This window comes from Hoplias malabaricus, chromosome X2, assembly GCF_029633855.1.
Source record: "Hoplias malabaricus isolate fHopMal1 chromosome X2, fHopMal1.hap1, whole genome shotgun sequence".
Lineage (NCBI taxonomy): Eukaryota > Metazoa > Chordata > Actinopteri > Characiformes > Erythrinidae > Hoplias > Hoplias malabaricus.
The window spans coordinates 50,779,013-50,804,795 of NC_089819.1; the positions used below are offsets into that span (position 1 = coordinate 50,779,013).

Genomic DNA, 25,783 nt, shown 5'->3' on the forward strand with positions numbered 1-25,783 from the left:
GTTAACTATTCTCTTCTAAAGCCCTCGGCCTCTGGCATCTGCTGCCGTCTTTGAATCCTGCAGTGGATGTCCCTTCTGAGCAACATGAAAGAAAGAACATCTGAGCATGGGCTTCTGCCATTAGTTCCTGGTCGTACTAGCGGCTGAAATACTGTAAAGAAATGGCATTCAAATCCAGCAGAAGATCAAGCACAAGGTCTGTTTAAAACGTAACCAGGCCGTTTGACGATGAATCACTGGAAGTTTCTATTTTGACTCGTCTGACTCAGACGCAACACCTGCTCAGTGCAACCTACAGCAGAATGACGCAAGAATTAAAGCGAGCTCGAAAAACAGCATGAAGTATGCATGAGGGCCGATCTGTCCTACTGCTGCTGCTCGGGATCTCAGACCTTAAACATCCATAAATTAGATGAGTGAGAGGAGAGAGCGCATACACACACACACACACACACACACACACACACACACACAGAGTGTTCAGCATTCTGTGGACTAGAGATACAGACAAAATAAAAGTGTGGTAACTTGACCATGAATTAGAGAAACGTCTTACCACCCTTGGAATGTTTCCCTGTCAGAACAATGATGAGTAAGTTATAAACTCCCTGTTTATATTAGACATAGACATATACTGTGTGAGATACAGCACCGTGCAGCAGCCTCAGTCCGGTATAAATCGCATCTGTTTAACGCTTTGTATCTGTGCTCTGCAAAAATCTAATAGTGGATTGGTAAATATTTCCAAACCAAGGGAACTTTACCATCCAGTTACTCAACAATTTATGGGTTAAAAAATCAGTGGACTTCCCCTTTCACTGACACTGGCCTAGACTAAGGCTTCTGCACAGTACAGATCAATCACTTTTCTCATGGTGACATTTGTGACTGATATCTCCTGTGGAGTTGATAGGGTGATAGGGTCGGTTCCCCGAGCGCTCCATGCTGCTGCAGCGTGTCTGTGCCATCCTGTTAAGCAGTGGTCAGTTCAGCTCTCATGCCATTCATTCACTCATCCATCACATCATCATCATCTGCGGTCAGTGGAAGCCTCATGAGTGCCGGGGGGGAAGGGGTCCAGCCAGTGACAGGTGGGGGAAAGAAGTGAGTGCACGTCTATGGCTCCTGATATCACCTCCCTCCATTTTTACAGACACACAGGTTTTAGAATCAGGTACTGACTTTTTTACACAGGGTCGACATAGTGTGGTTAACTGGACAAAGGCTGGCCCTTTATTTTGCAGTGAGCTTCAAACTGAGAAGAATTATAATTATGAAAACTACTTGCTTAATCATCACACTCACGTTAGCTCTACACTTGGTTAGGCCTTCAGGAGACGTACAGAAGCCTTACATGTTAGCATCGTTATTAATCACAGGTGCTCTCTTTACTGTAGTTTGAGTTTGAGTAAAATCTCTTCATACGAGCTAAATTCTTTGCTAATTATATATGTCTGTGTTTAAATTAGAATGGTCAAATTATTGCCGTGTACAGGAATTAGCTTAATGCTAAAACAGCTTTAGAAATTACATAGGTGTCATTTTCACAATTAGAGAACATTTTAGGCACTTGGTACACTTCAAAATTAAAAGGCTGAGCTAAACTAAAAGTTTATTCAAAATGACTTTAAAATGACTTTCAATTAAATGGGAAAGTCCCCTAAAGGGACGTTTAAAAGTTAGCATAGCTGCACATATGTAGCGTAGTTACCCCCAAGTTCCAGCCACTTTAATTACAATATTGGAAATCTTAGCTAACTGTAAATAAATAGAAGTACTTTACTCACTCAAATCAACTTTTCAGGAGACAAATATGTGTAGATTAATGTCCAAGACTTGCTTGACTTTGAAAGAAAATATGTTTTTAGATATAAACGCTTTTGTTTAAGTAGGTGCCAATACTGCTAAGATTACTAGCGCCCGCTAACTTCGGCCACCTTCCCTGCTTGTGACAGTCAAACGAGACAGTTGCCACCACATTCAGTGGTTTTGTGAGGTTCACAATGAGATTACGTTTGTCCTGTGTTGGTATCCGTACTCTACATGTAAGGATTACAATGGCGGTAGATTTTCCCCTCAGAGAAAAGGAAGCTAACCGCTAAGCTAACTTTTACACTGAGGGAAATATCTGTCGTGAAAATGGAAATGTGTTGTGTTCCACATGCAGTTTTGCACACAAAGAATTACAACACTGTTAGAGATACTTAAACATTGTTTAGATGTGTGATTTCTTGCAAGACTTTGTCTATGTTTAAATGCCCTACTAAGGCTTGATCTTACGTTTTATAGTTTAACCCAATGCGATTGGCGAAGAGAGAGAGCGGAATTGCACCATATACGGCAGTGGCCGGAATTAGGGGACGGCCGGAGTTAGCGGAAAGACTGATAGCGTTTTTGACCTTTATGAAACTGAAGGTCTAGCTCCGCTGATGTTGGTTTGCCAGTGTTAAACATATGTTGCACAACATCAGAACCAGGCAGTCAAGTCTTTTATTACTTTGCAAGTTGATAAAGTTTGGGGCAAGTGTGTGTTATGATACAGCTATGCAGTTTTCACAGTGCTAGCTCCTAGCTACACTCTTCTATCAGTTGTTGGCAACATGTTAGCTATGCTAGTAAACTCCACATATCAAACTTGTCTCTACAATTTGACAAGCGTAAATGTACTTATTTATCATTTATGTCTGAATTATCACTGTAACCTCAGATGTTACCAGCCAGTTGTTCTCAGACTACACCGAAGTCAAGTCTGAGTAGGGCTTAACACTGAAATAACATTAGCTTTACAATTTAAACTAGATTTAAAAAAGCCAGGCCTTTATGTCCTTCACAAGCTGATGTAACATTCAAGGGCACTGTTTATATTACAATCATTATGTTAAAAAGTCCTTAATTATAGTCCATCAATCATAAGGGGTCACCTCATTTGTTTGTTAAGAAACAGACAGCTGCTGAAATCCGTGAGAAAATTCCCTAATGTTGCAGACTGTAGAGTGAATGTCTTTTGTGTCTGTGGCCATTAGAGGGAGCTGTTATCAGGCGCTTTGCCACAAGCACAGGTCACAAGCACAGCCATGAGATGAGACAGAGATAGAGGTAAAGAACAAAAGGGAATTCCTCTCTTTTTTTTTTTTAGATTCTGTCCTTCATTCCCCTAGTGGACCCAGAGTGTAGCCCATCAGAACTATAACCTGCGCTCAGAGGATTCATATATATACATCCTTTCATTAGACTGACACACTATACTTAGGTGCTGTGTGTGTGCATATATATATATATATATATATATATATATGAGAGAGAGAGAGAGAGAGAGAGAGAGAGAGCATTTGCAAGGGCTGTTCAGTGCAGTGCTCTTTGCTGAGGTCTAATATGCATTTCCAATATCTCTGTATTTTGAAAGTGTGTGTTTGCATTACTCTTCATGTGTGTGTGTGTGTGTGTGTGTGTGTGTCTGTGTGTGTGTGTGTGTGTGTGTGTGTGTGGATGAGAATTAGTGACAGCTGTGTAATTATCTTTAGATATTTACCTTTTCCTATTACCCTCATCAGCAGTCTCTGTAAAGATGCTCCAATAAAAATGTCTCAACTATTGTGGTGAAAACATCTGAAGTCCAACACAAACAGTGAGAGGGAGACAATACTCTGGGGAATATATCCACTTCAGCATATGAACTATCTCTTACATTTGAAATACATTTCCTCTGCTCTAATCAAACAAATGAAACCAGAAAGCTTTAGACATCACTTCACTCATCGTATTTGCAGTAAATGTGTTTGCGCTGGTAATCCCAGGAACACTGCACCTGCTGTGAAGTACATCATGATCTGAGGCTCCCTCCTCCTGCTCCAGTAATGAATTCCACCTGGTTGTCTTAAAGCTCTACACCTACTTTGAAATGTTATGGTTCTTCATGTTTTAAATGCGTATTTGTTTATGAAAATACAAATGTTCCGTTCAATGTCTGAGGTGGATATAAGAACTTAAAGGGGTCTCCTCTCACTGTAACGATGTCGACACCAGACGCCCTGATTTGACCCTGGTGAGAGTGTGTGCGCTGTGGTCAAAAGTGCCGGACCATGGTGGGCTGGGCGCCATGCATGTGGAAGATGCTGTGGTGTTGGAAAGCAGGAGAAAGTGAGAAAGAAAGAGAGAAAGAGGGAGAAAGTGAAAGCGCTGGCGATGTGTGCTGGCGGAGGGACTGCTCACCGGACAGCTGCTGGACGGCCGGCTGCTCGTGTGAACTTAACAACTGAGCCTGAATCGTCTCCACCACTCGCTTGAAACGCCGACTGGGACCTGGCGGAATATGAACATGACCGCAAACACACACACACACACACACACACACACACACACACACACACACACACACACACCATTTCAGAGCCACTTAACGGCTGCTTGTTATACAGCCGTGATTCTTTCGCAAAAAGGCTGTAGTTCTGACTAATGAAATGAATGTACATTTTATGCTGTTGCATCTCAGGTTTATTCCCCTTAGCAACAGCCTCATAAAGACTAATGGGATCATGGTCAATTTTATGGTGTGTTTGCTGCCGGCGCTTTTTCTGATACACATTAACTTTAGGGGCTTACGGAAAGGAATTCTCCCTTAGACAATGTTCTATATTGGGGGGGGGGGTGTACAAAAATCAGGGAACGAGAGAGAGAGAGAGAGAGGAGAATGAGAATGAGAGAGAGAGAGAGAGCAGAGAGAGGAGAATGAGAATGAGAGAGAGAGAGAGAGAGAGAGAGAGAGAGCAGAGAGAGAAGAGAGAAAGAAAGAGAGAGAGGAGAATGAGAGAGAGAGCGAGAGACAGAGAGAGAGAGAAGTGGGAGGGATTGTCCTTTGAAACACAGCGGGTTGAAAATGAGGAATGATTACCAGGAGGCTTTTTTTTACTTGAATCTTTTCCAGTGCAGCCCTGAGCAGTGTGACTATTTTAAGGCTCTGCGCAAACTGGGGGAGGATGGAGGGACGTTCTGAGTTTGGGGGGTGGTGTGGTGGTGGAGAGAGGTTCTGAGCAGGTTGGGGGTATGGAGAAAGACCCTGAGCTGGGGGAGGATGGAGGGAGACTGATTTGGTGGAGGATGGAGGAAGGTTCTGAGCTGGGGGAGGATGGAGGGAGACTGATTTGGTGGAGGATGGAGGAAGGTTCTGAGCTGGGGGAGGATGGAGGGAGACTGTTTGGTGGAGGATGGAGTGATTTTCTGAGCTGTGGGAGGATGGAGGGAGACTGTTTGGTGGAGGATGGAGTGATTTTTTCAGCTGTGGGAGGATGGAGGGAGGCTCCCCCACTCTTAGAGATTGACTACATATCTACTGATGACTTCACCACAGCCACTTGCTGTCGTCCTGGTTACCTGAGAGCAGGGTGAAGGTGACGGAGTAGATGCCATTCTCCTTGGTGGCTGATGTGCTCTCCGTGTAGGTGATGTCCACCTGGAACTTGACCGGTTTCTGGAAGACGGTGGGTCCAGCGGTGGATTTGTACTCGGCCCGGAAACTCGTCTGGGACACAACACTGTGACTGAGGCTGGGGATCTGAGAGAGGAGGAGGAGGAGGAGGAGGAGAAGGAGGAAGAGCCAGACTTTCATTAACGCTTTTATTAAAGAGTGACTTCAGCAAATTAATAAAATATCAATAAATAATTCCAAAAGAAAAGCAAAATTGTGAGAGTTTGGGGTGTTCTCCCTGTATCTGCATGGGTTTCCTCCAGGTGCATGGGTGAGTGGGTGAAATTGTCCACAGTTGTGAGTGTGTGATGTCCTGTGAGGGACTGGTGGGCCTTGGTGGGCAGCACAGTGCTTCTGTACACAGTGACAGAAAACATCTCACACAGCATCAACTCCACTCGCTGATCCATTATTTGGCCCAGTGTAACCACGCATTCATACCAGTGGGTTTCAAGAAAAAAGGCTCAGAATATATCACTAAAAAAGTGAGGCAATGAGGGTTAATATCCATTAGAATCATCTGAGAAGAGATTCATTTCCAGACGCTTCACAACAAAGTCCTGGAGGCAAATAATTTATTAAATAAAAATATTTAATCCACAGTTATTATAGGTAAGCATTTCCAATATATAGACTACAACCCCGTCAGACCCTTAGGCTATGTACGCGGCTTCACGCTTCACTTCCTCACACTCACAGCTTTGTAACATATTTCTTCATACAATGAATAATTTATAGCATTTACTGAATAATAACTCTCAACATATTAACGGAATAATAAGCCTGGGGTTCAAGGGGTTAAGTCTCATAGCGTAGGTGACAGGTGAGATGATTAAATGCATATGACATATTATATATTGCTACATTTAAACGAGTATTTACAGTAGCTCTGTAGGAAAGACTATTTACTATAGAAACAAAACTGCCCAAGCTTAAGAACCACAGCTGCATTCACTGTAGCTACAGAACCGGTATCACATCTTCCTCTCAAGGACGCAGAGGATTAACCACAGGACGAGGACGACTCATCACACATCACACGCCTTATTTATTCAGACTCTACGCACATCTGGGTGTGAATCAGAAAAGCTGCTATCAACACAATTGGCTTTAACCTTGACATTCAGAAGACCACTCTTTATTGATATAGTGCTATTTAAAACAACCAGTAGGTACACGTTATTTATTTATTAAGAGACACTTCACTTCACTGCCACACAGCTCCAGGGTCTCGGGACCTGGCTTTGATTCTCACTGTCTTTGAGGTGTTGTGTGTGTTCTTCTTGTGCCTGCATGGGTTTCCTCCAGATGCCCTGGTTTCTTCCCACAGTCTACAGATGCATGTTGGAGGAACGGCTATGCAAAGTGTGAGTGTTTGAGGCTGGGTGAAAGTGTCCTTGTCCAGGGTGTGTTCCTACAATGCACCCGGTGATTCCAGCAAGGCTCTGGGCCCACTATAACCCACACACATTAACTCTGAGACTTACTGAGAGGAAGGCGTGGACAATGTCTGCTTTGATGGAACTCAGAGGTTTGTCCTGGATCACCACGAAGATCTGCTCCTCTTTCTCCAAATTGATGAAATTACCAAACCAAGACTTCTTGGCCAGTCTGGAAAAGGAATCAAGAGAGGAGAGGATAAATTCAGTGCAGTGGGTCGTGCAGTGTGTCCTGTGTATGCAGTGACTCCTAAAGAAAACCCGTGAGAGTTCTGAGTGGCTGGTTTTGCCCACATCAGAAAGACAAGGCAAAAAAAAAATCGAACTCACTAACTGTGGCTAACTGTAACTCGCTAACACACTGTAACACACCTTAAAACACTATAACACAACAAGACAATGTGTTGTGATAGGCTCTTTTCCCCAGGCATGTCCTCTTTTTGGGATGGGAATACTGCTGGGCGATATGAGTGCAAATCAATATCACGATTAATTCAGCATTTTACCACGATTACGATTAATGAACGATTTTTTTGTTGTTGACCCTCGTAGTTCAGTGTCGAGGCTGATACTGTAAATATGCTCTAGTATGAAATATGGGATATTTTTACTAATGTTGCTGGGAGCTTGTTTTCTCTCGTTTTTTCTCAGCGTTTACATTTGACTTGAATTATAATCAAACACAGAACGTCCAAACAACAGACGCTGTGTTTTTCCGTGGTACTAGCTGCTTGAGTCGTTGGGCGGCCTCAGCATTTAGGTTGCATCCATGTAGCAGATAGGGGCAGAATCACATGACTACAGCTTGGTAGCTTGATTTTAAAGGGCCAGTACCTAAACACACAGCGGAGACATAACAGAATAAAAATAATTGATATAATCGATAAGGGCGGCACGGTGGCGCAGCAGGTAGTGTCGCAGTCACACAGCTCCAGGGGCCTGGAGGTTGTGGGTTCGATTCCTGCTTCGGGTGACTGTCTGTGAGGAGTTGGTGTGTTCTCCCCGTGTCCATGTGGGTTTCCTCCAGGTGACTGTCTGTGAGGAGTGTGGTGTGTTCTCTCTGTGTCTGCGTGGGTTTCCTCCGGGTGACTGTCTGTGAGGAGTGTGGTGTGTTTTCCCTGTGTCTGTGTGGGTTTCCTCCGGGTGACTGTGAGGAGTGTGGTGTGTTTTCCCTGTGTCTGCGTGGGTTTCCTCTGGGTGACTGTCTGTGAGGAGTGTGGTGTGTTCTCTCTGTGTCTGCGTGGGTTTCCTCCGGGTGCTCCGGTTTCCTCCCACAGTCCAAAAACACACGTTGGTAGGTGGATTGGCGACTCAAAAGTGTCCGTAGGTGTGAATGTGTGTGTGTGTTGCCCTGTGAAGGACTGGCGCCCCCTCCAGGGTGTATTCCCGCCTTGTGCCCAATGATTCCAGGTAGGCTCTGGACCCACCGTGACCCTGAACTTGATAAGGGTTACAGATAATGAATGAATGATATAATCGATATAGATCTGAATGTCGATTTTGTTTCATTTTCGATTAATTACCCAGCCCTAGATGTGAAAAACCGATCCAGCCAGGATTTCCAGCACATTTTTAGCACTGATTTAACCTTTTTTTCACCATCACACACTGTGTGCAGATATATACAGCTTTAAATGTGTTAGACTGCTATTGGTCTACAACCTACATCTACATCAACCACTGATCTCACCACAGCCAAATGGCCGTAGTCTAAATCACACGTAAATAAACACAGATCAGTTTGACTTCACCTGGTTTTTCTATATTATTGAACCATGTATTAATACGTTGTACAGTGGCATTACAATAATCAAAAAAGTAAGTGACAAAGGAAAGGCTGTAAGAGTAAAAACTTGTTTGGAGGTGAGCGCTAAATGCCCAGTCGTGTGATGTAACAGACATCCGTGCAGGCTCTGGTCGCACTGAGATGAGCAGATACTCAATACAACCAACAGTGACTAACACAAAGTAATAAGGCACAGATGAAGGAGAACCCTAGGGCTACGAATGACTGCCTCTGGAGGACACTGTCACAAGTGTTAGGAAACAAGAGGCATCTAATCTGAGGCTTGTGATTATATGATTGCAACATTCTTATCTGAATCAGTAAACCTATGCAAAACATGATAAAGAAAACAGCCTGATTATCAGCTGCGTATCCACTTAATATGCAGTCAGTTGATGACTCTGCGCTTGATTGACAGCACTGACTGACATCACAGAGCTAGGACTTAGATCTTTACGACTCAAACACTCCACAGAACACAGTTCCAATGGCACACAGAACAGAACAGAGTCTAGACATTAGGAGTAGGGACCCTTGTTATCGCCGAAATACCCTGAAATATTGTGATATCATTTTAGGGCCATATCGCCCACCCCTAGCGTCGTGCTGATACAAGTGGATCAGACACAGCAGTGTTGCTGGAGTTTTTAAAGCCCTCGGTGTCATTGCTAGGCTGAGAATAGTCCACCAAAACTATCCAGTCGACAGCATCTTTATCCACTGATAAGTATGCAGAGAAACTGGACATAGATGGACTACAGTATGATCAGTGGAGCTAATTAATATGGACAATGAGCGCAGAGACAAGGTAGGTGTTCCTAATCCAGTGACTGCTCAGTGTAGAATATGTTTGGGCACAAATTATGTCTATGCCCACAATTGTAGCTCAATTCACTAGTGACAAACGACAGATTTGAAAGCGTTAAAGAAAGTGAACCGCGTGTGTTTCATATTAAATAAAAGCCTGTGGGGGGAGGTCAGTCACAGCCCTGTGGTTTGAGGTCTGAGGGCTGATGCACGGCTCATTTCTCCCTCCATTTTTAACTGTGAAGCATGCTGGGATTCTGCCACACAGCGTGCTTATCTAGGCCAGACCATGGAGCTCTGCTTTTCCCAAAAAACAGAGGATGCCCTGCGAAAGCTGCTCCCCATCAGACGCCTGGAACATGGCTGCGAAGCTAAGCAAGTGGAACAAAAACACTGCAATATTAATGTAGAGCAAGTCCCTGATAATGTCGCCATCAATAAAACCAAGGCCATGGTTAAGCCTCTGCTTTCAATTCGCCGCGGTTTAAAGTGGCTTCCACTCTGAACTTTGGCGTATCTGTTAAAGTGAGATATGTTTCGGGAGCCGCAGTCAGGCTTTGAGTATGCGAGGCTGAGTCGGTCCGGTGCCGAGGGGCTGATGAATGTGCTCTTGGGGGTGGTGCACTTAGAACTCTTTGTAATTGGTTGATAAAGGAGGAGTGCATTAAGCGCGCTGTAACTTACTCAGGGGAAGACTCTGGTGTTAGGCTGGACATTTCCTCTTGCGTGGGCACTGCGAAAAAAAGAGACAGAGCTTAGGCATGAGATGGGCTATGAAACACGGAGCAAATCATCATACATCACAGGGTAAAGCCAAAGAGACCAGGGTCTTGGAGGCGCTACCTGCAGAGACTGCTGATAAAGCACGGCTAATTATTCTGAACCTTTAGAGCTTATCAGCATTCCCTGCTATCAGTGCACCCAATCTTCCCTCTCCAGAGAGAGAGAGAGAGAGAGAGAGAGAGAGAGAGAGAGAGAGAAAGAGAGAGAGAGCGTGAGAGAGAGAGAGAAAGAGAGCGAGAGCGAGAGAGCAAGAGAGAGAGAGAGAGAGCGAGAGCAAGAGAGAGAGAGAGAGAGAGAGAGCGAGCAAGAGAGAGAGGGAGAGAGAGCAAGAGAGAGAGAGAGAGAGCGAGAGCAAGAGAGAGAGAGAGAGAGAGAGCGAGCAAGAGAGAGAGGGAGAGAGAGCAAGAGAAAGAGAGAGAGAGAGAGAGAGAGCAGACTCTCTCTACAGCTAGAGGTTAAGGAAGATACTTATAGAGGTTTCATTATCATAACTACTGATGTGATATCAGATAAAGCTGGTAATAGCATTAGCTTTTAGGCTCTGATTACAGATCACAGACCTGAGCGAATTCCCCCGGGTAAAGCCGCGGACAGGGAATGAATACAAATCTACAGAAATCAGCTAACAAAGCATATCTGCCTGGTCCATTTGGTTACATTGTAATATGTTGTTTACAGATGTTCAAAAGATTCCATTCATACGTTACCCTTTACCATAAGCTCAGACAAGCCAAGACATGTTGTCTCTTAATTTTCTTTTGTGTTTTCCACTGAAGCTGCAAACTTATGTCATAACCCACAAATTAACATCATACATATTGCATAACTAAAGGTTACACACAACACAAATGAATGTAAAACATAGAGACATCATAGTACACTATGATTTTTTTGAGAATTATCATAACACATTGATTCTAAGTAACTGCTTAAACCTGTTTACTGTTTGCAGCCACACTGTAAAAAATTGCTGTAAATTTACAGCAAGTTTGCTACAGCATTTTATTGTAAATCACAGTATTTACTGTAAATTATTGTATTATTCAAATACAGTAATATGCTGTAAATTTGAAATACAGAAGTGTTCCTGTAAAAATACGGTAAATGGCTGGGAACTCTGCTGCCAGTATTTTACTGTAAATCGCACTATTTACAGTAAATTATTGTATTATTCAGTTACAGTAATATGCTGTAAATTTGAAAAACAGTAGTGTTCCTGTAAAAATACAGTAAATGCCTGGGAACTCTGCTGCCAGTATTTTACTGTAAATCACAGTATTTACAGTAAATTATTGTATTATTCAATTACAGTAATATGCTGTAAATTTTAAATACAGTAGTATTCCTGTAAAAATACAGTAAATGCCTGGGAACCCTGCTGCCAGTATTTTACTGTAAATCGCAGTATTTACAGTAAATTATTGTATTATTCAGTTACAGTAATATGCTGTAAATTTGAAATACAGTAGTGTTCCTTTAAAAATATGGTAAATGCCTGGGAACGCTGCTGCCAGTATTTTACTGTAAAATTTACAATACATTTTTTACAGTGCAGGATTGCTTAAGTGGTGCATAAAAAACACACAGAAATGTGACTGATATCCAGGCTTTAAAAAATTATGCAATGTGTTTTTCAGAGATCAATACACTCTCAGAAATAAAGGTACTGTACAGTACATTGTTGTTCACTTAAGGTACAAACAGATTAAATGCGGGGTTAAAGTCCAGTTGTGTTTCCTTATGGTACATTCTCTTCTTGTATGGTTTGATTACAGAACTGTGTAAAATAAAATAAAATAACTCCTGGAAGGGACATTGGGAAATGAAATGAAATCAACACAATTTAAAAATCTACAATAAATATAGAATATGGTACAAATATGAGCCCTAAGTAAAAGTACTGAATATCCTTGGGGGTACCACCACAGTGACAGTTTTTCTGAGAGTGTAGGCCACAGAGTCTCATATCTGAAGCTGTGTTTCAGTTCTGATATTCACTTGCCCTTGCACACTTCGAAAGAGAATAGCATCTACATCACACAAGTGGCCACTCGTAGTAAAAGAGGAGGATCTATGTATATTTAAATTACAATATAGATTGTAACTGCTTTGTCCAACATTGTTTTCGCTGTTGTTATGAGAACTGTTTCACATCGCAATGCATTCTAGACAAGTTATGTTTCTAATTGGACATCAGTGTTGGTTTGTTCCCTTGCTGCTACGAGGGAGCTTTAAACACACTTTACTTCAGTCCATACTAAAATGGAAAGACCCTTAAGATGGTGTCTGGGATTCCACTGAGGGAAGTGGCGAGGCGAAGTGGGCGAGGGCAGGTTAAAACCAGAATTGAAAAACTGGGTGAGAATAAGATTGTTCAAGTAAGGCAGGAACATGTCTTGGCTGTCTGACCGTACGAGATTAAAGATGGACATTAGCTCATCAGATTGCTGCTTTCCTGCTTGGTCTCCTGGTCTGTACCTTGCAGTTTTCTGCGGTGGAAACGCGGCGAGCCGAGGAAGCTGTTCTTGATGGAGTTGAGGCGCGTCCTCCAGGGCATGCCGCCGATGGAGGGGCTGGGTGGCGGCGTGGGGCTGGGGGTCCCAGCTGGGCTCTCCTTGGGCGTGTGCACGGGCGTCCCCTTGGGAGTAGGGAGGGGGCTGCCCCGGGGGGAGGGGTGGGGCGTGACCTGTACAGTGGGGGTAGATTTGCCGTTGTGGTCAGTCCCGGCCAGCGGGTGCAGGTGGTGGTGGTGGTGGTGGTGGTGATGGTGGGGATGCAGCCGGACGGGTGAGAGCGGCGGCGTCTGAGAGAGCGGGACGGAGAGCTTGGGTGGGACGGTGAGGGGCGGCCTGCGCACCTTCGGGCTGTTGGGGATGGGTGGAGGAATGGGCCGGGTGGGTGTGGACGGCGTGGAGGGCTCTGATTTGACGGTTGAAGGTGTAGGCGTGGTGCTGGGGAGGGGGTTGGACCTGGTGCTCTGGAGGGGCTTTTCTGCAAATTTGGGCTTTGCTGGAAGGGTCTGTGTTTTGTTGCTGGGCTGCAGGGCTCCTGTCTTTGGCTGGAAGGGGGAGGGCGGGTGGTGGCCTGTGCCGTTGGCCCGGGGCGAGTGCGAAGGGCTGTGGTTGGGTGACTGTGTGAGCTCAGAGGATTGTGGGGGCACGAAAAAGCGCCGCACCGGCTGGGACGGCAGCACCACATGCAGCATCAGCATCAGCCAATACATCCCATACACAAACGTACGGCACACACGCGGCAGCACGTGGCGTAAAAGCAGCACACGCGCGGCCAGAGTTTAGCACCCACCGCGGCACAGGTACGCACACACACATGAATGGATGGTGGACAAGCCAGCGAAGATGTGGAGCGATGGAGGGAGGGGAGAGTGCAGAAAAAAGAAAGAAGGGAAGAAAGAAAAAAAAAACATGCCATTAGCACAACCAGCCGAAAGGCAACAAGGACCATGGAAAGAAAATGTGCAGCATTTCCAGTGTTCTTGAAGCAAGAAAAGCAGCCACATACACCAGCCGCAACATAAAAAGAAAAAAAGCTCCAGGTCTTTGTTAGAAAGACCGCCACAAGTGACCGAGCAAGCAGGACATGGGCATGTGCCACACGTGAGCAGTATTTCATGAGTCAGAACTCTACGCTATTGTCAGAATCATTGTTTGTTATTAATATTTGCTGTTTGTGCTGAACTTATTTCACTGAAAAGGCTAAAAGCCTCATTAAACTCAATCAAAAACGGTTCATTCACAACAATAGCTGAGCGCAGATTTGAGGTTCTGCTTCTTGGGAGATGACATGAAGATGTTGTGGAACCTAATGACTCTAACTCTAAACTCTGGCTGGGTGATAAGCCTCTGTCCGAGTAACGTACGGAAACCATGGCGCAAGTACAGACTTCACGTCATATTCCGAACATTTTAAAAACATATCAACAACGCTGCGCTAAAGCTACTGCTCAGAAGTTAGGAATGATGAATTGGTTGTAGATACATACACCGATCAACCCCTAACATCATGACCACCTCCTTGATTCTACACTCGCCCTCTAGTCCTTCATCAGTGGACACAGGATGCTGCCGGCTGGATACGTTTGGTTTGGTGGACTATTCTCCGTCCAGCAGTGACACTGAGGGCTTTAAAAATTCCAGCAGCCACTGCTGTGTCTGATCTACTTGTACCAGTGCAACACACACTAACACACCACCACCACCACCACATCAGTGTCACTGCAGCACTTAGAATGATCCTCCATCCAAATCGTACCTGCTCTTTGGTACTCCTGTCCACTGAAGAACAGGGTGAAAGGGGCAAGCCGTGTATACAGAGCAACAGATGGGACTCCAGTCTGTAATTGCGGAGCTGAGAGAATGGACAGTAAGTGTCCTAATGTTAAGGCTGATCATTGAATATGTTTTAATTCATTAAGGCTAGTCCTTACGAATTATTAGTGATTTTAAAACAATGATCGTGAAAGCTGTATAACATTGTGAATGATGTCCGAAGCTACATTAATATCCAAAATATTTCATAAAGTCTCCAGGTGAGCAACATGCCCAAAAAACTGAAGCTACCGTGTTAAACATCTAAAATTAAATATTTAAATATTATCTTTTAAGTGCTGACAGAGATCTTTCACAGTAACAATATATATATATATATATATATATATATATGTGTGTGTGTGTGTGTGTGTGTGTGTGTATGAGAAGCGGTTCCAACCTTCTGAACAGTACGGTAAAAGCTAAAATACTAGAAAATAAGATCAAAAGCATTTTTTTAGAAGCATGCTGTAAAATCGGTGTTTCCGTGAAGTGCAGGCTATCAGGGCTTGGCTGTAACTGCTGAGTTTTTGACAGAGTAACTCAAAGGCCCCCGTTTCCCTACGAGCTTGGTACAAAAGCCGTCTTTTATCCGTCCCCCCGTCTGTGCGGAACACACTGCAGTAGGTATGAGGCAGCAGAATATTTCAGACTTTTAGAATATTTGATCAGAGCGGATTCAAAGCAGGCTTTGGGCAGAATCCTGCGGGGAATTCACTCGCGTAACTCAAAGGCAGCATATTGGGAAGACTTAGTGGTGGATTTGTAATCGGTTAGCCAGTTCAAACAAGTCAACTGTAAAAGCTGGATCCAGCCGAAGCCCTACTGTAAGTAAGGGAAGTGGGATTTTCAGATTTTACCGAGCCATTAGCAACCGAGGCTTCCAGCGTCTCAGGGCTACAATCCCCTGAATGAAAAATAGATTAGTGCTAATTATGCTGGGCATTGCTTTCTGACTGCACTTGCAGTAATGCGTGCTCTATTAGCAGAGGCAGGCAGCAATTTCACTGCATTACCAGTGTTTTAGATGAAAACCTGGGCCTGGAGCATGGCTAATAATCCACACCGTTTGGCTACTGGAAAGCTGGCTTTGAAGTCTTTGGCATAGAGTGCAGTTAATAAAAAAAAAGCCCCTTCTCTCTTCTCTGAGACGGCAGGATGACATCGTTTACAGACGTAACTCGTGCTCTCCTCACGGTTCCGTATTCCCAGAGTCGCAGGCTGCTAATGCAAATCGGATAAATCTCTCAGCAGTTCAGCAGGCTAGCTTTGTTTGCGCGGCCCGCAGGACAAAGGCTGTGCCCCGTGCAAATCAGCCAGTGTTGACTAATCTGAGAGAGGGCGGCCTGGTGGGCTAACTTCCTCCATTTTCTCACATACTTATTCCCAATCTCAAACTCTGTGTATTAAATTATGAAGCAAATCAGCCATCGTTTATTTCACATGACCATTGTGTAATGCTTTGAGATTATGTTATGTGTTAATTATCTCTGTTCTGATTGGCTGCCCTGTATTCAAAATTCAAAAATAGCAGTACAGGATGAAGAACGCCTCATAACTTAATAACACGGACCCTTTAAATGGCACTAGACTGACTTCCTAGATGTTGATAAAAACCAATAGCAATTCATGGTTAAGGTTAGGTTTAAAATCCAATGTTTATTACATTCTACGTATTTTTATTCCACGACAAATTAATCAGAATATAGAAACCAATGCATAGTCTTCAGATACAGGAGTGAAATGGAACCGTAATCCAAGGAACCGAGACAATAAGTAATCTCTACAGACTGATATTTTTTTATAATGTAATATTATAAAATGGAAGGGAATGCATAGTTCCTCTGCATGCCTCAGGCATAAACAGAGACTGTGATAGCAATGAGTTATCCATTCATCCGCATTCTGTAGATAGACATCATCCCCTCTGGAGGGTGCCTATCTAGGGAATGGGTAGGGAGTGTGATTTGGGAGTGGCCCAGGCAGACAGAGCCGAGTGTGGACGGAGAGCTTACCCGTGGACTGCTGAGTGGACTGGTAGACAGACCGGATGAAGCTCCACTGATGGACCGTGACCTAATGCAACACAGATTTGGACAGAGACAGTTAAGACATGGTGATAATACTCTGACAATCTCAGATACATTTCTAAGCTTTTTTACTAAACGGCATTAAACCTGAAAGTGGCTGGTTTTGTTCAGAGAGACGTTGCCATTAAAGTGTAACAGCCCTTGTATAATGGGACTCTACAGTAAGATAATCTACTTAAAGGCTGATATATTTCAGAAGGAGAGGCTTTTACATTAATGCTATTCCATGTCTTGCTCTCAAAGAACTGAACTGTAATGTTAGAGTGAAAAAATAGTTTCATGTTTAATGTGTAATCAATCATTACACGTTCTGTAACATTTACTACAATGGTGGATAATAAGAGTCAGTACTGGAGGGGAATATCATTATCACGGTATGAGTTTAATACAGTTAAACCTGCCTTACGTTTATTAATCAATTTAAATATTATTCATTCATTCATTCATTATCTGTTACCGCTTATCCAGTTCAGGGTCGCGGTGGGTCCAGAGCCTACCTGGAATCATTGGGCGCAGGGCGGGAATACACCCTGGAGGGGGCGCCAGTCCTTCACAGGGCAACACACACTCACACATTCACACCTACGGACACTTTGGAGTCGCCAATCCACCTACCAACGTGTGTTTTTTGGACTGTGGGAGGAAACCGGAGCACCCGGAGGAAACCCACGCGGACACAGGGAGAACACACCAACTCCTCACAGACAGTCACCTGGAGCGGGAATCGAACCCACAACCTCCAGGCCCCTGGAGCTGTGTGACTGCGACACTACCTGCTGCACCACTGTGCCGCCCACAATTTAAATTTAATTTTTGTGTAGCATAAAACTAATTCAAATTTCAAATATTCTTTTGTTATTTTATGGCAACTGCTGCATAACAATGAAGTGTACATCGCTAACATCGAACCCACCATCCGTAAATAATCAAAACCAAACCTCTCACGTATTTCGGATCCGTATTTCGGAACATATTTTACATGCGTTCTTACTTAAATTATTTTTGAACTTTATTTAAGTTATTTTTAGTTTAATATAATGACAATTGTGATTTTTACTACACCACAGTTACCACAAAACGACAAAAGAATTTTGAATTACAGTTATATGTTACATAAAAAAACACTTTAAATTGTACTTGTACACCTAAAACTTTAAACATAATCACTGCTCTTGATCTCAGGATACTGTATTACAGTTAGGAGTAAATGAAAAATGTTGTATTGTTTGCTATTTGATTAAAGTAGAGGTTATTGTTTATTATAAAATCCCACAGCTTTACTCAGTGATGCAGTAAACACTACAGAGCGTGTACCTTGCTCTTTTTAAATGGCCAGTTTGATGGAAATGTGCAATTTGTTGATCTGAAACACTTCTGGAGATACTGTAATCTGTCTGACAGTAAGTAAGATGTAAACCTTTAATCTCCTTCACAATTAGCTTCTGCCTTTATCTTTCATCGCAGTTTTACACTGGACAGTGGACGTGGACGACTCCAGAGAGCGTCCGGGGTTTAATTGGCCGTGGACACAATGGGGTTTGTCACCAGAGGAAATTGAAACAGTAAATCATCATTAAATATGTCAACTCCCGCTCGTGAGATCAGACTCTGAGGAAGCATCTGATCCATAAACTGATCAATTACGTGTTACTCCAATGTGTGTTATCCAGCAGTCCCAAAATGTCTCTGATCACTTGAGCAGAAAATCACAACACCAAACACATTTACTCCTCTCTCTCTCTCTCTCTCTCTATGTCTCTCTCTCTCACTCTCTGTCTCTCTATATGTCTCTCTCTCTCTATATATATATATATATATATATATATATATATATATATGTCTCTCTCTCTCTCTCTATATATATATATATATATATATATATATATATATATGTCTCTCTCTCTCTCTCTATATATATATATATATATATATATATATGTCTATCTCTCTATGTCTTAATTAGCCACGAGTAACACATCATAAATTCATGAAGAAATGTTCACTTACTTTCAGTCATTAAAGACCAATGGGAAAACATGATGTGATGTACATTGCTATATATTTTAACCCCTTAAAACCCAAAACATATTATATCCTAGGTTATTATTCAGTAACTGATATATTGCTAGTTGCCATAAAAGTTTGGATCAGTCAATTGGTCAAAGGCATTTAAGGGGTTAACATACGTGTTTTTATGTTTATTTGCGTAAAGTGTAAAGTTAACAATATTAAAATTAAATGGTAACCTGTAAAATGTACAGTTGTTCACTCTGAAGTTTACGCTCAGCTAAATGTTAAACACTGCTATGCTAACGCTATTTAACCCTATGGAACTGAACGTCCTGCTGCTGATCCCTTCTGGGAATGTGCTGATGGCCCTGTGGTCATTGTGAAAACCAGTCAGCGTGTGGAATCACATCTTAACCTGCGTGTTTTCCATCACTGTATAAAATATGAACAAAGCTCTCTTCGCTGTTGATGCAGATTGAAAACAATGTTGTAAGAACATGTGAACCACCAGCATGGGTTATTATAAGACACGCAGAAGAAGAAACTACGAGAGGAAACACATCCACGTGTGAGAAAATAAGCTTTACTAAAAATCCACTGGTGAACGAATGAAGAGGAAAAACAGAAGCTATTCTATAGGAGGCAGTGTGTCTGAGGAAACTGGCGTGAAAGGTTAGTAAAGAGGTCTGTGGTAAAGATGCAGTGGAGCTTTTAATCAAATATAATTTGCCCTAAACCTAAATTACCTTACAATTTAAGGGTCTAAATTTAGCAGTGCCTTGTTTGTTGTTAATTTTTCTCCCCCATGACAGTCCTTTTAAAAAATAACATTTTACAACCTCTCCTTTTCCCTCAGAATTCAACAAGTTGTTGCCGTGCCTTTAATACGACCTCTGTTCTGATTGGCCAGGGCAGTCCTGGCTGAAACACTCCTTATAATTTCAGTGTGAATGGGTGGAGCTAAACTCTGAGGTTGAATCAGGTGGAAATAAATGCACTGGATTGTTTGACATCATAAAAACATAAGAATTCAAAGCAAACTGATGTTTTTTGGAGCTTAATTTCCATAAAGAATGGAGGTGATGAGTGGATATGTTTAAGGATGAACACTGTTTACCAACCAACTTATAGGTAGACAGGAAAACAATATTGTGATATGAAATTAAAAAAATATATAATAATAACAATAATAAATCGTCTGGGTGAAGTGGATAAATGAGAAATTGACTCCTGATTCAAACCAGATCTCAGGGTCAGAGGTGATTCCATTAACTCATTAACGCTAACATAGAAGTGGACAGTGAAAACTTCTACTTCAAAAGTCTCACAAGGTCAGAGAAAAAAAGAAGAAGAAAAAAAATACAGTAAGCAAGATAACCTCCAAATCTCAAAAAAACACACTCACACGCGAGCAAACAAACCACGCGGGCGACCGAGGGAGGACAGACAGCGGCAAAACAACAGAGACGCAGGAAATTAACCTCAAATTGGGATCTACCACGGGACAGAAAAACGCCAGACATCAAACAGAAACATTAAAGGCGAGAGAAGGGAGATAAGATGCTTTTGATGTGTGCGCGAGAGCCAGAGGGGCGCAGCTTTGCCAAAACTGAGGGGACAAAAAAAAACCCTTATTCATTCTTATTCAACTACCTTCATTTCCTTAAAGTTCAGTCCCGAGCTAATCTCCGCTCGTCGGACGAACAGCGCTATTTAAAAAAAAGCAATACAGAAACTTCAGAGTGGAGATAAGTTCTCCAATTATAACACATCCACTCAGTGTCAGTGGCTCAGGCTCTAAATATGGGCCTACAGTAAGTTGAGCTGAGGAGAATGAAAACCCCGCTGCATCTTCAGAGCTAGAGAGAGAGAGAGAGAGAGAGAGAGAGAGAAGAGAACGGCGCTGATTTATACCTTTCTTCTTTGCTTTGCACTTTGGGGTGGGCATCAGAAATATCCAGGCTTTTACTGAAAACAGATTTACTACAGAAAGAACAGAGACGGTGATTACTACACTACATCTACATCCAGAAGCACTGCTCTGTGGCACAGCGCCCTGGGGCTGCACCGATAAATGACTCTGCATTGTAATTGAAATTAATAATAAATTAAATAAATAAAATGACCATAAACTTTTGCCAAAGCATCAGCTGAGAGTGTGTTTACATTTGCACAACTATCTGCCGAGCTGGTGATCAGTCAAAGGATCAGATGTTAAATTGTACAAGCATTACAGCATCTGATAATGAAACATACAGTCTACATGAGTCACCCAGTGATCAGGCTCAGCAACTGACAACGGCACGGGACAAAATATGTCCCATCAGCCATTGGTTTTTGATTCATAGAAAACTTTAAGTGCTTAAATTTATTTATTTATTAAGATTTCAGTACATTTATAAAGCTTTAGTGTTTACCGTTTGCCAGGAACTGGCTCTGCTTTTGCACATGTGCAGATGAATAAAAGAAATCAGGGTAAAGGTACACATGTTCTGAACAGTCAGATCCATCCAGGACTAATCACAGGACCCACAGGATCACACGGATAATCAGATAACTGCTGAAACCTGATACTGACGGTGATCATCCTACTGCTGTGAATGTAAACGCACTCGGTGGACAATGGTTGTGAGGTTTATGGGAATGGTAACATATAACAATAAAAACAAAGATGAGTAAAGGATCATAAAGACACAGTGAACCTGTACTGTATCTCCACAATGCCTTTCCATTCTCAGAGCTTCTGCTCCAACCTCTCACAGAGATCCGGGTGAAAGTGAAACAATGCCATGAATCGAGCCAAATTTCACTCAGAAGCGCGATTAGCTGCAAAACTGCTCAGGGAACATACATCCCTCTGAACGTTATGATGGATGTTCACTTATAAATATTGTATTGTCGCTGGCAGAACAAAACCTCCCGGTTCTAAAATGGTACATTTACAGTTGGAGAAGAAAAACACTTCCAACGTTCAGTGGATTTCAATGTGACTGCTTTGGTTTTACCGAATATTCACAGATTTTTAAGGTCCACTGGCCACTTCCAATAGCAGAAATGACCAAGAAACTCGGGTAACAAGGTTTTGTCCTGAAAGCGAATTAATGCAGTCATTCAAATGTTTGGAATCATTGTTTTCATTAAAGAAAATCTAATTTCAGGAAAATGTCTGCTTGCTTCACTTAAAAGTACACAAACATACATTTTAAATTTGGTAATTAAAATTCCAGCCCTCAATTAAACACCTACTAATTATATATGGTCATCATATTGACATAATTAAAGGTATTTATTTATAAATTAATTAATTAGTTAATTCATTCATTATCTGTAACCCTTATCCAGTTCAGGGTCGCGGTGGGTCCAGAGCCTACCTGGAATCATTGGGCGCAAGGCGGGAATACACCCTGGAGGGGGCGCCAGTCCTTTACAGGGCAACACACACACACACACATTCACACCTACGGACACTTTTGAGTCGCCAATCCACCTGCCAATGTGTGTTTTTGGACTTTGGGAGGAAACCGGAGCATCCGGAGGAAACCCACGCAGACACAGGGAGAACACACCAACTCCTCACAGAGAGTCACCCGGAGGAAACCCACGCAGACACAGGGAGAACACACCACACTCCTCACAGACAGTCACCCGGAGCGGGAATCGAACCTACAACCTCCAGGTCCCTGGAGCTGTGTGACTGCGACAAAAAAAAAAAAGGCGTAACACAGTGGTTCCCAAAGTGGGAGCCTGGGGCTGTTGTGCTAGCACGGCTAGGTTTGTCGGGGGGTTCACTGCCTTAAACTGAATTTGCCTGCTCCTGCATCACCACTTCAAAGTCCCACCCCTCGGATTGATGGGATTTGTTCATTAGATTTATGATGTAAGAAACCCTGGCTGCCTGAATTCGTCTGTTTGCGACTGGTTTTGGAACACTGCTGTTTCAAAAGAGTATTACTCGGCTGTGGCACTGACCACTCGTTACATTATACGACATAAACAACAGCATACGAACATGGCGACTTTTCCCTGGAAGCATTTAATCGCATTTAAACATAATTTGTTGAAAGATTCCAAACTTTTGAAAGGTAGTGTATTCGCTGACATCCTCCGTAAGCAAGTGGGTGGGGGCATCGAATGGGGGGAGGGTCTGTATACCTCTGCCCATGCTGGGTCATGTCGATGGCTCGTCGGACAGGAACAGGAGAGCCTCCCTCTGTCACACTCAACACCTCCATTGACTTGCGCTCCGGCCTCCTCTTGTTGTGTCTGGTCAGCAGTGGAGAGTCCACTCTCTTCCTGGGAGGGTCTGAGAGCCCAGCAAGCAATCATTAATATGGTCATTACAGGAGCTAGTCAGGTCATTACAGGATCTTGTACAGTAATTACAGCAGATTAAGAGCTTAATAAAATGCTTTTAGACCTAAACGAGACGAGTGGGCTGGACAGGGTCCACATCTGAGTTAGTAAGAGGAAGAGGAAATAAAGGTGGTCCGTACCAATCTCATTGCGAGGGGGCAGGTTCTGGTCTTCGTGACTGGGATACCTCTCTTTACGGTCCAGCAGCAGGAAATAGATCATCTTCTCCTGGTTGTCACTAGAATGAACAGGTTAGATTAGTAGGAGGGTCGAGAGAGCAATGAAGACCTTAGGATGGAGCTATGGACAAGTTACTGGACACGATTATTCCACTGTTCACACACAGGTTTTATATCTCCCCTAGGCTGTGGGGCATTGGAACTGAGTTGTCCAGACTTTTGAAATGAGTTGGGGTGAATCCCACTTCTTCTTTTACCACTTTACGAGTTTTCGAGTGCCCCCTGGAGCAACCAACCCTGCTTTACAAGGTTTAATGGTCTTCCAGTAATCATGAAATGAAAAGATTCCTCAAGAGCCTTATAGATCATCAGAACCAACTAGGTGACTAGTGGTGCTCTGTAGGAGCTCTGCCAGTCTGCAGTGATGTCAGATGAGTGCTGCTGGACTTCGGGTAAACGTTTGGGCATCATACACCATCAGAAGAGTCCCACATAGAGTTTCACAGTTTATCACCCATTCCCAAATCTTCTGTGAATTCAGCTTCTTATTTGAACCTTCCAGTTCCACCTTAACTTTTGTAGTAGCCTCAGGTGCTACATTTGCTTCTCTATTTAAGGTGGAACTGCTCATTTTCTACCCAGATATCAGCATACCAATGTTTTACGCTTGTTATTAAGAAAATGGTCATCATTAGTGCTGCCCATTGATTAACTGAAAATGAACTAATAAAAAAAATGGTAAGATTAATAGACATTAATCACATCCTCCCTTTTTAAGAGTGAAGTTTTTAATAATGAATATTTTGTATAATGTAAAATAAAAGAATCAATAAAAGATAAACACAATTGAATTATATTTAGAAGACAAGGTAAGTGTATGTCTATTTATAGTAGTAGTGTTTATTCATTCATTCATTCATTCATTATCTGTAACTCTTATCCAGTTCAGGGTCGCGGTGGGTCCAGAGCCTACCTGGAATCATTGGGCGCAAGGCGGGAATACACCCTGGAGGGGGCGCCAGTCCTTCACAGGGCAACACACACACTCACACATTCACACCTACGGACACTTTTGAGTCACCAATCCACCTACCAACGTGTGTTTTTGGACTGTGGGAGGAAACTGGAGCACCCGGAGGAAACCCACGCGGACACAGGGAGAACACTAGTAGTGTTTAATGATTAAAAAATATAATCACAACAAAAATAAAGTTAAAACGCAAGCACTTCCGTGTATTTTTGGATGATAAATGTGAAGTGTAATAAGTATGACAACCTGGTTAGAAGAAACCATACTTTTTCCACTTTATCTCTGTGTAACTCTTAGAAACCCTTCAATTGCTGAGTAAAAGTTTTAAGTCAGAGCTTTAGCTTCGGTCACAGAACTTTTAATAGAGAAAATTAAAGCTATATAACAGCTCAAGGCTCAAATAGGGAAATGTGTGTGTGCATGTGTGTGTGTGTGTGTACACGTGTGAGAGAGAGAGAGAGAGAGAGAGAGAGAGAAGTGTATGTCATTTATTTAATACATATTTCAGCAAAAATGTTTAATGTTCTTGAATGAATCACTAAAAGTCAAAAGAAAATACACAGATTTTAGTATTTCCCCAACACACAGAAACACTCATCAAGACAAAGAGGAGAGAACCTTGTCCCTGGAGACACCGGCCGACGAGACAAAGACAAACCACCTGCGTGTGAGTGTAGGAGTGCGGCGTTAAGAGATGCCATGAGAATTAGCAGTAGATCTGTGGTTTTGGAGGGTGTGGTGGTAAAGTGGGGAGGGGGGGTGTAAATGAGGGGGGTGAATGGCCCCCCTCTGTTGAAAGTGCTCAGGGAGAGAGAGGCTGAAGTGCTTTAGGGGAAAAGAGCTGTTCATCCATCAGCTGCATTAAGAGGAAGCTGAGCCTCCACGGTGGATGGTGCAGGTGGTAATTGCAGGAGTTTTTGGGCGGATGATGAACGAGGGAAAGGGAACAGACCTTCGCTAACGGCCCGCGGCTAACGGCTGATGCTCTGTGGGTTTATTCGCTCTGAGAAACGGCCGTAAAATACTTCCACACTTCAGCAGACGGCGTCCCAAAACAAACAGTGTCACTGAGGGAGACTCCAACAAGCTTCAGGGAGGAGTTAGTGGACGTTGGGGCTGATTATTTAGGCCCACTGATTATTACAGCACGGACCACCTGCTTAATTAAGTGCATTAACCATTTCATTAAAGGGCTACACATATGTCAATGTCCAGTGATGGTTGGTTGATACCATTTAAAGTCATTGGTTAATTTATTAATTAACTAATTACAAAGACATAAATAAATAAAAATACAAAATGTCTGAAGATTTCTGTGAAGATTGGATGGCATTCAGCCACAATAACAATTACGTTAATCAGTAATTAAGCCATTTAGGTGTAAATACTCATTCAGAATGGGTTGATGTGAAATGCACTATCCTGTAGAAACTTACGGTGCTTTTCCACTGCACGACACCTACCCTACCTCACTCTACTTGCATTCTGGTACCTGGTTCATTTTCTACTACCCCCATGAG

General features: G+C 42.9%; 1 protein-coding gene across 2 annotated transcripts in view; it reads right to left on the minus strand.

The window, feature by feature from the left end:
* Positions 1-25,783, minus strand: part of LOC136676532 (serine/threonine-protein kinase BRSK2-like) — a 182,723-nt gene that overhangs the window by 6,293 nt on the left and 150,647 nt on the right. The window contains exons 11-19 of one of the 2 annotated variants that reach the window (XM_066653621.1): positions 23,195-23,292; positions 22,854-23,004; positions 20,616-20,684; positions 16,617-16,677; positions 12,755-12,962; positions 10,178-10,226; positions 6,949-7,072; positions 5,368-5,548; positions 4,210-4,299 (exon numbers count right to left, since the gene is read on the minus strand). In XM_066653621.1, coding sequence (XP_066509718.1) covers positions 4,210-4,299; positions 5,368-5,548; positions 6,949-7,072; positions 10,178-10,226; positions 12,755-12,962; positions 16,617-16,677; positions 20,616-20,684; positions 22,854-23,004; positions 23,195-23,292 — 1,031 coding nt within the window. Of the gene's footprint in view, positions 1-4,209; positions 4,300-5,367; positions 5,549-6,948; positions 7,073-10,177; positions 10,227-12,754; positions 13,455-16,616; positions 16,678-20,615; positions 20,685-22,853; positions 23,005-23,194; positions 23,293-25,783 lie in introns of both variants that reach the window. The other variant, XM_066653620.1, reaches the window with a different exon arrangement.